Genomic DNA, 14,724 nt, shown 5'->3' on the forward strand with positions numbered 1-14,724 from the left:
CCGAATCACAACGAATGGTTTTCCAGTTCTCCATCACTAATCATGCCGTGGCCAGGCTCCGTGTGTGATTCCTTCTCCCTGCTTGGCTCCATTGCTTATTACTGCGCCTGCCTAATATTTTTCCTCCTAAATCTTTCCCTCTGAATCTCGACTCAGCTTACTGAAATGACTACCGACATCGCTGTCCCCGACGTTCAAAGAGCCTGGGTGGTTGTTGACCAAGGACCACCTCGCCAAGTTTTGAAACTCAAGTCGGATTGGCCTGTCCTTAAGAAACTCGAACCTGGCTATGTACTCGTGAAGATACAAGCAGCAGCGCTGAACCCAGTGTAAGTGTTTCGACAGGCTTCACGATCGTGACCACTTAGTAACCCTGTTTTAGCGGGTACAAGATGATGAGTGTTACTCCCGACTTTGTCTTCAAACGACCCTACGTTGCAGATTATGATATTGCTGGAGTCATCGTGGATGAGAATGATTCCACTTTCAAGAAGGGTGATGAAGTCTTTGGATGGACCTTTGCATGGGTGAAAACGGGTATGGGTAACACCATTGACGCCTGAAATATTCACTGAAGGCCACTTTATAGCTTACCAGAAGGTACCGAAGCAGGGTGCTTTGTCGGAATACGCTGTTGTTGCTGCCTCTTCGCTTGCTCTCAAGCCGAAGAATATAACACCTGTCCAGGCTGCGGGAGTCACTCTCACAGCCTTAACTGCTTTGCACAACTTGGATGAGGCTGGCCTGGAAGAGGGTCAGACTATCCTGGTCAACGGTGGTAGCACTGCGGTTGGATCGTTTGCGATTCAGCTTGCAAAGATAAGGGGCGCCAAAGTCGTCGCCGTTGCCTCGGGGAAGAATGAACAGTATGTTCGCAGCTTGGGAGCAGACGAGGTGGCTGCAGCGCTGCATGCTCTATCCGAACGTAAAGCCTAACTAATCCTACAGTTCATCGACTACACGAAAGTCGGGCCTCTCCACAAATACCTTGCGGAGAACCCTCCCTCCCCGAAATTCAATGTTATCCTGGAGGCCGTAGGACTCTATGATCCATCGCTGTATACGTACAGCAAGAACTACTTGGCCCCGAACGGAGTGTACCTGTCGGCTGGCCCCCAGCCAACTAAGCTGGCGTCCTTTGATACGCTCTGGAATACTTTGCGATTCGCCACGGTCTTCCTTCCTTCCTTCTTGACAGGGTACAAGCCGAAATTTGCGTATGTGCTCTCTGGTATTTCATCTTTCCGACAGCGCTCACCAGTATTGCAGAGTTCCATTGGTTACAAATGAAAATAACAGGTTGGAACGTCTAAGAGCCTGGTTGGAAGAAGGTATGGCTTGGAGTTACGTTTGGTGTTCTTTCATTTACCGGTTCAATAGGAAAACTGAAACCATTGGTCGACTCGGTGTTCAACTTTGAAAATGCACTGGAGGCATACGACCGCGCCATGACTTTCAGGGCCACTGGAAAGGTTGTGGTGAAGGTTGATAACTCTCTCGAGTCCTGAGGCTGTCTGTCTATCCTCTCCTGTGTATATTACATCCCATAATGAATCATATTCTGAATGTCTTTTGATCGTACCCCTGAGTGTACTGACGTCATTGAGGTCGCGTCTATTTCCAGGCCATTCCATCCCGCTCTTCCCTCCTCCCAAGAGGTTTCTCACATGTCGTCAGCAACGTGTCTTACAAGTTCTCTTGGCCTCACACCACCACTGTCAGCAACGAAAGCGACGAACATACTAACGATTAGGACACCGACTTAGCATGACTCCCGATTTTTCTGTCCCCGATGTGCAAAAGGCCTGGGTTTCAGTCTCACAGGGAACTCCAGAAAAGTCCCTACAGCTCAAGTCCGACTGGCCTGTCAACAAGCAGCTCAAACCAGGGCATGTCCTCGTGAAGACCCAGGCAGGGGCTTTGAATCCTGTGTATGTCTCCAACCCTCCCTCGGTCCCTTGTGCGCAGCTAACGCGACACAGAGGATGGAAGAAGATGAAGTATCTCCCAAACTTCATCGCCAAACGGCCATACGTTCCGGAACACGACTTTGCTGGAATCATCGTGGATGAGAATGATTCTCATTTCAAGAAGGGGGATGAAGTGTTCGGTTGGGCAAGTGTCCGTATGTGCCACCATTGTCTCTTGCCTCCAGAGTTATCGACCTAACGTATTTGTGTTACCTACAGAATATGGCTTCAGCTCGAGACAAGGCTCCCTAGCCGAATACGTCAGTGTCCCAACCCACGAAGTAGTCCTCCGACCACCCAATATCAAGCCTATCCAAGCCGCTGGTATCGCTCTCGCAGCGCTGACCGCCCTCGGAGCCCTTGACGAAGCTAATCTGGAAGAAGGACAAACCCTCTTCGTTAACGGCGGCAGTACGGCTGTTGGTTCGTTCGCCATCCAACTAGCAAAGCTGAGAGGCGCCCGAGTCGTGGCTGTTGCTTCGGGCAAGAACGAGAAGTACGTTCGTGACTTGGGAGCGGACGAGGTAGGTGTCCAAAAATATATCGATTCGTGACGATTCGACTGACACTGGCTCTGCAGTTCATTGACTATACCAAAGTTGGTCCTCTGCACGAATACCTCGCCAAGAACCCGCCATCTCCCAAATACAACCTTATTCTCGAAGCCGTTGGCATTTACGACCCGTCTCTCTATACCTACAGCAAATCATATCTAGCACCGAATGGCATCTATACCTCGGTGGGACCAATGCCCAATCGAGACCTGAAATCGCTCTGGGACACACTGCGAATGGCAACGATCGTACTCCCATCCTTCCTAACAGGATTCAAAGCCAAATTCGGGTAAGTATTGCTCTCATCCATCCATCGTGGAAAGGTGTTTGACGATTGGTTTCATAGGATGACCTCGGTGGAGAATAAAGAGAACAGACTGGAACGCTTGAGGCAGTTGCTGGAAGAGGGTGAGTTTCAATAGCGGCGTCCATGGTATCGAAGCCTTGCTGATTCACCTACCACCGTTACAGGGAAGCTAAAGCCCCTAGTGGATTCGGTGTACAACTTTGAAGACGCATTGAAGGCTTACGAGCGTATCCTAACTGGAAGAGCTACAGGGAAGGTCGTAGTGAAAGTCGATAATAGCCTTAAAGCATGATGAATGGCGTGTCCACATTGGTCTTGCATGTGGCTTGGTTTACGAGGACTGGGATCCTTTCTTACGGAACTTCGTGTAACAGAAGAAAGAGCACAACGTCATTGGTATACCTACAACACTGTTGCACAATCAATTTATTTTGGTACACAATTTTCGAACTTTATATTGGAACTATGAATCTACGCCTTGATAGTTCAGAACAACTTGGTTTTAGGTGGGGAAGTGGCCATTGTCTGTCAGACTTGGTTGCGTCGTCTTTAGACACGAGCGGCGACCCAGCGAGCAGCGTCGGAAGCATCCTGTCGCGACGTCAGTCATCTTGGGACAGGGTCGTGGGCGGGGAAGAGAGACTCACCGAACCGTAGGTCAAGTGGGGAGCAAGGATGGTAGGAAGGCCATCGCAGATGAGGTCACCGAAGTTGCAGTAAGTCTTCCTGCGGCTATCGAGGCCTCCGGGGAGGGCATCATCCCTGTAGGGGTCACCGAAGGTGACGACACCAGTGACACGGGCCTGGTTGGCAGCGGAGAGCTGACGAGCAGCAAGGTGGGTGACTTGAGCACCTTGGCTGTAGAAGGCGAGCACCCTGAGTCAGTACGGCAACCCCTGATAACGAACGAGGCACTTACGAGTAGCCAGAGATGAAGATCTTCGCGTTGGGGCAGCGAGACGCGGTGCTGGCAACTTTGTCTGCCATGGTGCGAGCACCACCGCGGTCACCACCAGCAAGGTAGCCAGTGACGAGAGCGGGGTAGTCGATGCCCTCGAAATCGACGGAGCCACGGACAGCGAGGCTGACGGCGGCGCTGAAGCTAGGGCCAACTACAGTGCCCAAGGTACCAATCTCTCCGGTTCCACGAGCAAAGAAGACGTAGACGTCCCTGCAGAAGAGCTGGCGGGACTCGAGCTCAGCAGCTGGGGCAGCCAGAGCAGAGACGGCACCGAGAGCGAGGGTGACGAGGGTGGTGAACTTCATCTTGGATGTGGGAGAGGTAACTCGAGTTGGTGAACACGGAGTTGAGATAGCCTGGAAGACTGAGGAAAGATGGATATGTGCTGGTCCGCTTTTATACCCCTTTTCGAGAGCCCCCTCAGAGGCAGCCCAGTACCCTGGTACACACTAAGTTCCTCCATCGCTGGTGCTTCCCAGCGCATCCTAGAATACCGACTGTAGGCGCGTCATGAATCGAAGAGGAGGTGGAAGTGACGGGAAGAGATGGCATCACGAGTATTGCAGTGAATAACACCCGTCGCCTGCTAGGTTCGCGCCATGAAGGTGGTGCGATGGTCATGTGGGGTAGGTTGGAATAGCTTCCACAAGTGCGGGGAAGCCGATAGCGCTTACCACAGCTCGGGGTTCAGTGAGGTGGGTGCAATTGTAGCCATGTCATTTCTGGCAGTTTCAAGCTACGCTTACGGCTGCAGTTATGCAAGTCCAGCTAGGTTGCGTCTCCATTAGAGAGCAGCAAAAAATAGGTTCGAAAGGAAGACTTACAAAACACTCCTTGGCCTTGCTATGAAACAGTAGAACGGAAGTGAAAGTTGTTGGATTCTGCTTGACAATTCGGTAGGATGAAATCATTTCTAACTGTCGCTGGCCTGTAAACATTGAACACTTGAAGGGGATGCGGGGAAGTGCAAATCAAAGCTGGGGATGTTACAAAGGGGCGACTGCAACCGTTGGTGTTGGGTCGCCATCGTTAGTTGTTCTCCAGGACGCCGACTCGCCTCAATTAACAGGATCCAGCCCACCTGTGAAGTGACCGGATAACTGTACAACCAACACCCGAGGTTAATGGAGTCGGAGGGCCATGCGACACGCCTCCATAAGGAATGTTCGCAACCGAGGGAGATGGCTGCAAGGGATTGCAAGAATACTCTAGAATACTCCCATAACATAGTCACGACCTTGGACTCGGATGAAATTAGCTGCTTCTCAAAGAGAGAAGGATCAGGAAGGATCTTGTCAGGTTCATGGGTGCAGTCCGGTTTGAAGGAAGACCGGATAACCGCCTAAGCCAATAGCAATCGACGGTATGGAATTTGGAGAGAAAAGTCTGAAGAGCTGGGAATCGAGTTGGTCTTCGTGACCCTCGTGTCGGACCCGAATTTCTTTCCAGTGTCTCGTACTCGTAGCGCTGAGCGGTGTAGCATGAGGATGAACACTGTGGTATCTTGCTAGGTGGGCGCTGATGGTGAACTCGACCAGCTTCAAGTTTGCCCTCTAACCCCCATCATGCGAGTGTTCGTCACTGTGGGCTCGACAAAGTTTGACGCCCTGGTGCAAAAGGTGTTGACAGACGAGGTCCTGTCGGCACTGAAGAAGCGGGGGTATAGCGAAATCGTCGTCCAATGCGGCAACTCGTTCTTTGCGGGACACGATTCTGTCGGTGATGTAGAACACGTTGTCCAACGAGGCTCAGTTACGGTCACAATCTGGAAGTTCAAGCCATCTCTAGAAGAAGAATATGAGAAAGCTGATTTGGTTATAAGTCATGCAGGTATGCACGAACCAACAAGCCGTTGATTTCACTGCGTCAACAACATCACAGGTTCAGGGACGATCCTCGATGTCTTGAGGCGAGGAAAACCGATGATAGTCGTGCCAAATCCGACATTATTGCACAACCACCAACAGGAACTAGCGGATGCCCTCGCAGACCAGGGGCATTTGAAGGCAAGCAACGTCCAGTGAGCTGAAGTATAGGCCTTCACCAAAGAATGTGACTGATTTCTGCTGGATAGTGGCCTCGCCCAAGCAATCGAGGAATTTGAAACCTCAGCTCTTGTGCCTTTCCCTCAGTTCGATGGAACACGCTTTGCGAAAATCTTGGATGAGACGATGGGGTTTACATAGACTGTGATGGTGGTAGCGGATGATGTCGTGACGAGCGACGGCGGCTGAGCGTCCGACGCACACTTCATCCACGACCATCATCTCCAATCTTATCAAAAATTCAATGGGGCCAAAAGTCGTCGAACCCGTCGACGTCGCAACAGACAATCCAGCAGATTTCGAAAACGAAAACGTTCACAACATCTACGATGCAATAGCCAGTCACTTTTCATCGACCAGGTACAAGGTATATACAAAACGTTCTACGCTTGGACAATGAGAATAATCAATCAAGATAACGATGTAGCCTTGGCCAATCATTGCTGCCTTTTTGTCGAGCATTCCAACAGGATGGGTAGGGTTGGATTCTGGAACCGGCAACGGAAAGTACTTGCCCTTGCCATTGGATCGACCTGGACAGATATGGACCATCGGAATGGATAGAAGCATAAAATTGCTCGAGATCGCAAGGACAGCTGGAAGCAATGGGTGCATACGTGAAGTGGTCCAAGGAAATGTGGCTCATAACCCTTGGAGGACCGGTGCCTTTGTGAGTCTTGCCATGGGTGAACAAGGCAACGCGATTGACCTTGGGTATGCAGGACTACGCCATTTCAATAGCCACGATCCATCATCTTGCTACGCCAGAAAGGAGAAAGTTAGCTGTGCAGGTGAGTATCGTTGGGATTGGTTACGGGAATGCGATATTTACTGATTCTGAAGCGGCTGATACAAGCCATATCTCCAAACCATGGCAGGGCGTTGATCTATGTCTGGGCGATCGAGCAGGATGAGCTGTCGAAAAGAACCATTCCCGTCGAGGGTGAAGCAAAAACAGGAAGGGATGTGGTCGTACCTTGGGTTCTGTCCAAGACGCATTCAGGCGAAGGGTCGCCCAAGGCAGAGCAGGTATACAATCGCTATTACCACATGTTCGCCAAAGGAGAGCTTCGAGAACTGGTTATCGCTGCTGCAAGCGATATGGGACTTGAGATCGGGCCCAAACCGACATCACAAGGCGGACGAGTCGAGGGAGTGGAAATCGTGCAGGATGGCTGGGAGAGGTCGAATTATTATGTCGAGTTGCACCGCTGGACGTCTTAGATAGACTGAAGTTGTGTGCGAAATGAAATGCACGGTTTATTCTGGATACAAAATACAATGTGTTGAAGTCGTCTACTCGCTTGCAGCCATGACTGTATGCACGATAAGTACGTTTTGAAAGCAAACGAAAAGGGATGCAACTCACTGGCATTGATCAAGTCTCCTCCACTCTCCTTGAGAACCCTCACGGCCTTGGCTCGAGAGCATCCAACCTGCTGGATGACAAGTTCAATGTCTTTTGGATCAACGCCAGTCTCATCAACGGGTCCCTCCTCCTCAGCAGCCTCGAGTTCAGGGATGTCATCATCGTCATCGTTGTCCTTGGCAGCATCCTGGAGGACTTGTTGGCTAGCAGCAGAAGCGGAAGCGAGTTGCTGAGCAGCAGCAAGGGGTCCAGCACCACCGTTATCCTCAATCTGATGTCGCGATTAGTCCCCGTTATTGATCTACGCGCAATTTCGAACATCTTACCTTGGCCTCGCCGAAAACGATGTAGCAGTCGCTGTTGGGCGACTTGTAGACCTCGGGGTGAGCCAAAACGAACAAAACCTGATATTCCGGTCAATCGTTGCCCGCCTCTCCTATTATTCGAGCACACGCACGTTCTTTGGCCTTCGGAGAGTAACACGGTTGATACCGTGGACCTTCTTCAAGCCCAAGCTGAGGAGGGCCTTGCGGGCCTTTCGCTCTGACCTCGACTGGATTTTCTCGAGAGCGGCGGCAGAGGTGGGATCCTCCTCGTGCTCGTGCTCGTGATCATGGTGCTCATGATCAGAGTGGTCAGAGTGAACCTCGTCGATGTGGGCGGACATTATCTAGGCGAAAAAAGATCGCGACGTCAGTCATCGGACGGTCATCGAGTCCATCCATTGAACGGAGCGACATAACGCGTCTCGCTCGTGTACAATAGCATTATAGATGCGATGGGCAGTGTACTCACTTTGGATTTGGTCAGAAGGTGGGCGATGGGGTCGAGCTCGTCGTTGTCGACGATGAGGAGCGAGTGCCAAGACGCGTGCGAAAGGGTATTGCTGCCGTGATCACTGCATCAGACGCGGCGCTCCAGCGGTGGAGATTGGTCGTCGTCGTCGGACTGGCCACCATGGCCATGGTCAATCTTATACGCACGCTACGCCTGGTGCTGGACAAGGTCGACACACCGACGCTATCTGAAGTCCTGGAAAATGTCGACGAATTCGTCCTGGAATGCACCCAGTCCGAAGAGCCGGAGGTCCAGCTGTTCAAGTTCGAGGAGGAGCTGCAGTCACTGCACCACGAAGTCACTGATTACTCGTCCACCTACCACACGGAAGTCTTTCTAGCAGTCTTATTTCATCTAGGGCCAATCCTTCCCCCGACTTCAGTCATCTCCTGGTTCGATCTTGTTCTCAGGCCGGCTTTGCGAGAGCCAAAGCTGCCAACGGCCTCTCTCAATCACGCAAAGGAACTGATCATCTCTGCGCTGCAGAAAACCCACGAGGCATATGCCGTCCGCGTACACGACTTTAGGAGGCGTCTGCTCGAGCTTTATCTCCTCGATGCGTATAATGAAGGCTCCGGAGATGATGCATTGGAGTGGGCTGAACTCAACCAGGAGGAACAGGCCAGACGCACCCGCTGGAAGCACAATCTACAAGATATCTTGATTGCTTACGGAGGCCAAAGTCCAGAGGTAGATATTCCATAATGATATATCTTCCTGGCTAACATCGGGCAGGACCTACTCACAGAAATCGACCGTCAATTTGCCATACCATCTCATCGACTACAACTATTGATTCTACTCAACAAGATGTTCTCGGCCAACGAATTTCCGCCTTGTACCCCGGTGGTTGCGTCACACAGTATTCTAAAGAGCCTATGGAATTGTCTACTATTCGACAACTCTTCGACCGTTTGCACGGCTGCCCTCAGTCTGGTTTCACAGCTTCTCCCCTACTTTGCCGTTCACACCAAGGAGATCCTCAAGTCCGGCCTACCCCAACTGTTTGCAATTATGGCAAGGGTCGTATGCTGGAAGGAAAGGCCACCTCCATTGCGGGGAGAGGGGAATGACGAAGAGTTTGAGCGTGAACTGTACAGAGAAACAGTTCGCGTCCTACAGCCTCGCCCTGAACTCGGATGGGAGAGATTGGAAATGACCTTCCGTGGAACCCCTTCAGTGCCACCCTCGTTCCGCCCCTACTTTACCATCCTGTTTTACCTTTACCCCTCCAACACTCTCAAGTTTATCAGGTGGCCGGTTCAGTACATGAAGGACGCGGGCTACCCAAGTCCTTACACTGTACCATGGGAAGAGGCTCTCGACGAAGACGGGATCCGACGCAAGTCTGAGGTGTGTATTCCCTTTACCAACCCAAGGCTGGCGCTCAACTTGAACCCAGAACCTTATGCGAGAACACATCTGTCATCCATGCTTGATTTGGAACGACCCCGTTACCGAATTGGAGAAGCCAGAATTCTGGAGTCGGTACGACGTGCCCCGGATTGGCAGCGAGGCAACAATGCTGGATATCCGCTATCTCGCCATGGGTCTACGGGAGAAATATGCCGAGCAGCACTCGGATGGTCCACCGGGGGCTCCAGGGACCACATCTTTCACCCATCCAGTCAGCTCATCGGAGAACCCAGAGTCGACCCATTTCATCCACCCCGTGGACTTGTCCTCCGGCAAAGTCAAGATTTCGCTCCAAGACATGATTGATGCTTCCGTTGCTCTCAAGTCCAACATCGACGTGGAGGTCACCAAACCTTACGCCAAGTGGTCATCGCTGATCTTCCCTTCACCCGTTGGGAGAATCACATCAAGTATGAAGGGAAAGTCCCCCGAGACCACGAGCCTACGCTCGGAGGATACGACGCGGACAGATGATGGGAGTAGGAGTATGGTTCATGTCGCAGAGGTCATTTCCGGTCTCCAGAAGGAGGTACTCCTGCTGCGCAACGAACTGAATTTCGAACTGTGGCATTCGAGAGAAAATGCGAAGCATGTCGGTCGGTTGTACGAAGATCGTATCCTCATGCGATCAGCAGAGAGTGAACGACAAGGGCTGGTGAGTACCGTTATAGTTGCGCATTACGAAAAGCTAATGCGTCGTTCAGTATAACAAGCTTCGAAAGTACCGCAATCAAGTCAAGGCACTCGAAACTGAACTCCACGAACACAAAACGCAGACCGCAGCAGCAAAGAGTCGATATGCTGATTGGACGAAGGAGCTGCAAGATAAGCTTAAAATCCTGCGGGAAGACAAGAAGAAACTCGTGGCCGAGGCGAATGCAGTCCGCAGCTCAGAACTCAATCTCAAGGTAATCGCAACACAGCGCGTGGAAACAATAGAGTCACTAAATCACTTTCCAGGCGCTGTTTGACGCCCAGGGGAAGCGCCTGTCAGAGGCCCTTGGTCAAGTATTTACGCTGCAAGCGGAAGCTAAGCAAAATACAGAGCAGATCGAACGCCTCAGGGACTGTGAGAAGCAAGTGGAAGAGTTGACCAAGCTGCGGCAAACCTGGTGCGTTCGAAAGGGTTCTATGATCTGATGATACTCAACGCTGTATACAGGGAGGACGATTCTCGAACATTCGCCGACGTGAAGCGCGAGATGGAGCGACTGCAACAGCGTAATTCGGAGCTCGAGGAAAGAGTCAGGGTCCTGGAGGCCGAGCGCTCACAGCAACTGGCACAGGATGGAAAGTAGGCAACTCTGTCTTCACAGCCTCTGCTCAGAATTTGACATTTCGTTCAACAGCGATTACAAGCGCCAGATCCAGTCTCTGGAATTGCGTCTAGCTCAAATGGAGGAACTCGCGGACCCAGGTGTTGTAAACGCTTCGAAGCGGCTTTCAGACGAGAACAGCGCATTGAAGAATGAGATCGAAGAGTTGCAAGCGATTGTGTTGTCCCTGAAGGAACAGAGGAACAGTACATAGGGTATATCATAGAACAAAGGAATTTCTTGGCAATAATGGTCTGGAAAAATCCATAAGCGCTCGCGTTTGCTCATTCTGATGAGCGGCTGAAAGGCGCGGTGTTCGAGAATGTTCCACCACGATCACCGGAAAAGGCAACTTTCCGATCCTTCGAGAACGAAAATCTTGGAGTACATAAGACCAAGACGCGTGTTGCTTGACTCTTCAACTTTTCTTTCATCCATCCAATTCCCCCTTCTCCTCGCTGCCCAAGTAAGTCCTTGCTCGCTGCCATCGACGACGACGACGCCCAGATCTAACCCACTCCCTCTCCCAGAATGTCCGCACAGGTTGAAAGCTTTGGCTTCCAGGCTGAGATCAGCCAGTTGCTTGACCTTATCATCAGTAAGTTTTAGCGATAATCGTTTGGTCGATGAAAAAAAAACTAATCGCCTTGGATAGACACCTTCTACTCCAACAAGGAGATCTTCCTGCGAGAGTTGATCTCTAACGCCTCCGATGCCCTCGACAAAATCCGCTATGCCTCCCTCACCGATCCTTCACAACTCGACTCTGGCAAGGAGCTCTTCATCCGCATTATCCCCGACAAGGAGAACAAGATCCTCTCCATCCGTGATACCGGTATTGGTATGACCAAGGCCGACATGGTTAACAACCTCGGTACCATCGCCAAGTCCGGCACCAAGGTGTGTACTTTTGCAAAATTTGTCTAGGATTTTGTATACTTACGGACTCGATTACAGGGCTTCATGGAGGCTCTCAACTCCGGCGCCGACATTTCCATGATTGGTCAATTCGGTGTCGGTTTCTACTCTGCCTACCTCGTCGCCGAGCGTGTGCAGGTCATTTCCAAGCACAACGACGATGAGCAGTACATCTGGGAGTCCGCTGCCGGCGGCACCTTCACCATCACCCTCGACACCGTCAACCCCCCTCTCAACCGTGGTACCGAGATCCGCCTCTTCATGAAGGAGGATCAGCTTGAGTACCTCGAGGAGAAGCGCATCAAGGATATTGTCAAGAAGCACTCCGAGTTCATCTCCTACCCCATCCAACTCGCCGTGACCAAGGAGGTCGAGAAGGTAATGTTGCTATCTTTGTGTGCTATGAGCTTGTTATTGACTTCGATTCCAGGAGGTTGAGGACGATGAGGAGGAGGAGGTGAAGGAAGATGGCGAGAAGCCCAAGATTGAGGAAGTCGACGAGGATGAGGAAGAGAAGAAGAAGAAGACCAAGAAGATTAAGGAGAAGGAGGTTGTCAACGAGGAGCTCAACAAGACCAAGCCCATCTGGACTCGCAACCCCAACGACATCACCCAGGAGGAGTACGCCTCCTTCTACAAGTCGTTGACCAACGACTGGGAGGACCACCTCGCTGTCAAGCACTTCTCCGTCGAGGGTCAGCTCGAGTTCAAGGCCATCCTCTTCATCCCCAAGCGGTGCGTTATTTCCTTTCGTATGTTTACCCAAACTCCTTTCTGACATGTCTTCAGTGCTCCCTTCGACCTCTTCGAGTCCAAGAAGAAGCGCAACAACATCAAGCTCTACGTCCGCCGTGTCTTCATCATGGACGACTGCGAGGACCTCATTCCCGAGTACCTCAACTTCGTCAAGGGTATCGTCGACTCCGAGGATCTTCCTCTCAACATTTCTCGTGAGACCCTCCAGCAGAACAAGATCTTGAAGGTCATCCGCAAGAACCTTGTCAAGAAGACTCTCGACCTCATCACCGAGATCTCTGAGGACAAGGACAACTTCAACAAGTTCTACGAGGCCTTCGGCAAGAACATCAAGCTTGGTATCCACGAAGATGCTCAGAACCGCAGCAAGCTCGCTGAGTTCCTCCGCTTCTACTCTACCAAGTCTCTCGATGAGCAGACCTCCCTCAAGGGTACGTTCACTGTGCTCCGCCTCCACTTGGATGACGACTGACTTGTCGTTTACTAGACTACATCACTCGCATGCCTGAGGTCCAGAAGACCATCTACTACCTCACCGGTGAATCCCTCGCTGCCGTCAAGGAGTCTCCCTTCCTCGAGGCCCTCAAGAAGAAGGGCTTCGAAGTCCTCCTCCTCGTCGACCCCATCGACGAGTACGCCATCACCCAGCTCAAGGAGTTCGACGGCAAGAAGCTCGTTTGCGTGTCGAAGGAAGGCCTTGAGCTCGAGGAGACTGAGGAGGAGAAGAAGGCTCGCGAGGCCGAGGCTGCTGAGTTCGCCGAGCTCTGCTCCACCGTCAAGGATGCCCTCGGTGACCGTGTCGAGAAGGTCGTCATCTCCAACCGTATCATCGACTCTCCTTGCGTCCTCGTCACCGGCCAATTCGGCTGGTCTTCCAACATGGAGCGTATCATGAAGGCTCAGGCCCTCCGTGACTCCTCCATGTCCTCTTACATGGCCTCCAAGAAGACCCTCGAACTCAACCCCGGTAACCCCATCATCAAGGAGCTCAAGCGCAAGGTCAAGGAGGACAAGGCCGACAAGTCCGTCCGCGACCTCACCTACCTCCTCTTCGAGACCGCACTTCTCACCTCCGGCTTCACCCTCGACGAGCCCTCATCCTTCGCCAAGCGCATCTACCGCATGGTTGCCCTTGGTCTCGACGTCGACGAGGATGAGGAGCCCGCCGCCGCTCCTTCTGAGACTCCTGTCTCCACCGAGGCTGCCTCCACCTCTGCTATGGAGGAGATCGACTAAACGCTTCCTTCTCGTTGAAGTTTTTGGGTTTTTCTGTCGCTATCATTCATTTTTGCTTTCACTTGTCGCATTTTTTTTCGCATTCATCCACATCTTGCATCTACCACTCATCGAATACAAACCAGTCGCATAGTCATGTAATTTTACGTTTCAAAATCAAACTAGTATTCGGAAACTGAACTTGTCCCTGTTCTTAATCGCTTACATAAATAAGCACCGTTGTCAGTGAGAACATTGTACAGTTCTTTCATGTCGCAAGGGCATTTTTATCCTCCCATTGATTGAGGATAACCCGTCAGGTAATTTAGAGGGTTTGGTCGAGACATGTTACAGATGATTGTCGGGCTTTTCGGGCGTGATTTACGGTGGTTGACCACCGTCTACGCGTCGTCAAAGGGACGAGTGTGAACGCATTTCCTGAGCCCATACTTTGCCCTTGCTTGCCCCGCTTCAATGAAATACATTATCGAATCCGTAGTTCTCGATGGATCTTGGACAAGGAATACGCTCTGTGGGCCCAACCAAAGCCATGGAACGCGTTTCACAGGCCATGGTACGACCCAGTAGGAGTTGGTGTACGAGTCGAGAGGGGTCCTATCGGCCACGGCACAGATCTGCTAGCTACTGTCATGAAGCCAAGGGATAGTAATCCATTAGTAAACGAATGGCAAGGCGTAATTTTTCTCCCACTGGTGCTTTCTGTGTTGGGCTTGGGTGTCCGAAAAACTTCACTCTCCTTCTGGACGCTCATGTGGGGCAACAATACTATTGAACACACTCACGTATCGCACGGCTGTCGAAGACCGATCTGTTGCTTATCCTCCATCTTCCAGGCAATTGTCCAGCGCTGAGGAAGGAATTGGTTGATAGGCTTGGTAATGGATTTGAAGCCAAGGTTTGAAGGAGAACGGCGAAGGAAATCCGTACATATGGCGTGAATGGGAGACCGGGAGCTCGAGGCCGTTCTGCGAGGGCTTAAATACGACCTCCGTCAACTTGGTACCCCCAGCTCCAAGTTCAATCTGCAACGGGTACGATC

General features: G+C 51.6%; 8 protein-coding genes across 8 annotated transcripts; 6 read left to right on the forward strand and 2 right to left on the reverse strand.

The window, feature by feature from the left end:
• Positions 1-165: 165 nt before the first annotated feature.
• On the forward strand, positions 166-1,508 carry CC1G_13975 (quinone oxidoreductase-like protein; the record flags this gene model as incomplete). The annotated part of the gene is made up of 6 exons (XM_002911890.1): positions 166-329; positions 383-537; positions 590-870; positions 949-1,217; positions 1,270-1,331; positions 1,381-1,508. 6 exons carry the CDS (start codon positions 166-168, stop codon positions 1,506-1,508), a joined length of 1,059 nt encoding a protein of 352 aa, XP_002911936.1.
• Positions 1,509-1,722: 214 nt separating this feature from the next.
• On the forward strand, positions 1,723-3,267 carry CC1G_03921 (hypothetical protein). The gene is made up of 6 exons (XM_001833652.2): positions 1,723-1,931; positions 1,983-2,125; positions 2,190-2,494; positions 2,551-2,813; positions 2,871-2,932; positions 2,996-3,267. The coding sequence occupies exons 1-6, from the start codon at positions 1,768-1,770 to the stop codon at positions 3,121-3,123; spliced, it is 1,065 nt and encodes a 354-aa protein (XP_001833704.1). The 5' UTR covers positions 1,723-1,767; the 3' UTR covers positions 3,124-3,267.
• Positions 3,268-3,380: 113 nt separating this feature from the next.
• On the reverse strand, positions 3,381-4,097 carry CC1G_03922 (cutinase; the record flags this gene model as incomplete). Its single annotated transcript, XM_001833653.1, has 3 exons — positions 3,381-3,422; positions 3,479-3,689; positions 3,751-4,097. The coding sequence occupies 3 exons, from the start codon at positions 4,095-4,097 to the stop codon at positions 3,381-3,383; spliced, it is 600 nt and encodes a 199-aa protein (XP_001833705.1).
• A 1,260-nt stretch (positions 4,098-5,357) lies between these two features.
• CC1G_03923 (glycosyltransferase 28) lies at positions 5,358-6,258 on the forward strand (the record flags this gene model as incomplete). The annotated part of the gene is made up of 3 exons (XM_001833654.2): positions 5,358-5,622; positions 5,674-5,812; positions 5,867-6,258. 3 exons carry the CDS (start codon positions 5,358-5,360, stop codon positions 5,976-5,978), a joined length of 516 nt encoding a protein of 171 aa, XP_001833706.1. The 3' UTR covers positions 5,979-6,258.
• Positions 6,259-6,393: 135 nt separating this feature from the next.
• Positions 6,394-7,061, forward strand: CC1G_03924 (hypothetical protein; the record flags this gene model as incomplete). Its single annotated transcript, XM_001833655.2, has 3 exons — positions 6,394-6,507; positions 6,560-6,628; positions 6,681-7,061. The coding sequence occupies 3 exons, from the start codon at positions 6,394-6,396 to the stop codon at positions 7,059-7,061; spliced, it is 564 nt and encodes a 187-aa protein (XP_001833707.2).
• Positions 7,062-7,079: 18 nt separating this feature from the next.
• Positions 7,080-8,063, reverse strand: CC1G_03925 (nascent polypeptide-associated complex subunit alpha). Its single transcript, XM_001833656.2, has 5 exons — positions 8,002-8,063; positions 7,664-7,876; positions 7,533-7,610; positions 7,207-7,477; positions 7,080-7,153 (listed from the first exon to the last, which is right to left on the reverse strand). Exons 2-5 carry the CDS (start codon positions 7,871-7,873, stop codon positions 7,134-7,136), a joined length of 579 nt encoding a protein of 192 aa, XP_001833708.1. The 5' UTR covers positions 7,874-7,876; positions 8,002-8,063; the 3' UTR covers positions 7,080-7,133.
• Positions 8,064-8,169: 106 nt separating this feature from the next.
• On the forward strand, positions 8,170-10,989 carry CC1G_03926 (hypothetical protein; the record flags this gene model as incomplete). Its single annotated transcript, XM_001833657.2, has 7 exons — positions 8,170-8,733; positions 8,779-9,396; positions 9,446-10,114; positions 10,164-10,367; positions 10,420-10,571; positions 10,622-10,753; positions 10,809-10,989. 7 exons carry the CDS (start codon positions 8,170-8,172, stop codon positions 10,987-10,989), a joined length of 2,520 nt encoding a protein of 839 aa, XP_001833709.2.
• Positions 10,990-11,300: 311 nt separating this feature from the next.
• Positions 11,301-13,859, forward strand: CC1G_03927 (heat shock protein 90). The gene is made up of 6 exons (XM_001833658.2): positions 11,301-11,373; positions 11,431-11,675; positions 11,733-12,071; positions 12,124-12,428; positions 12,483-12,880; positions 12,937-13,859. Exons 1-6 carry the CDS (start codon positions 11,307-11,309, stop codon positions 13,683-13,685), a joined length of 2,103 nt encoding a protein of 700 aa, XP_001833710.1. The 5' UTR covers positions 11,301-11,306; the 3' UTR covers positions 13,686-13,859.
• The last annotated feature ends 865 nt before the right edge of the window (positions 13,860-14,724 follow it).

The sequence above is a fragment of the Coprinopsis cinerea genome (genome assembly GCF_000182895.1).
Source record: "Coprinopsis cinerea okayama7#130 chromosome 2 map unlocalized cont3.2, whole genome shotgun sequence".
Taxonomy (NCBI): Eukaryota; Fungi; Basidiomycota; class Agaricomycetes; order Agaricales; family Psathyrellaceae; genus Coprinopsis; species Coprinopsis cinerea.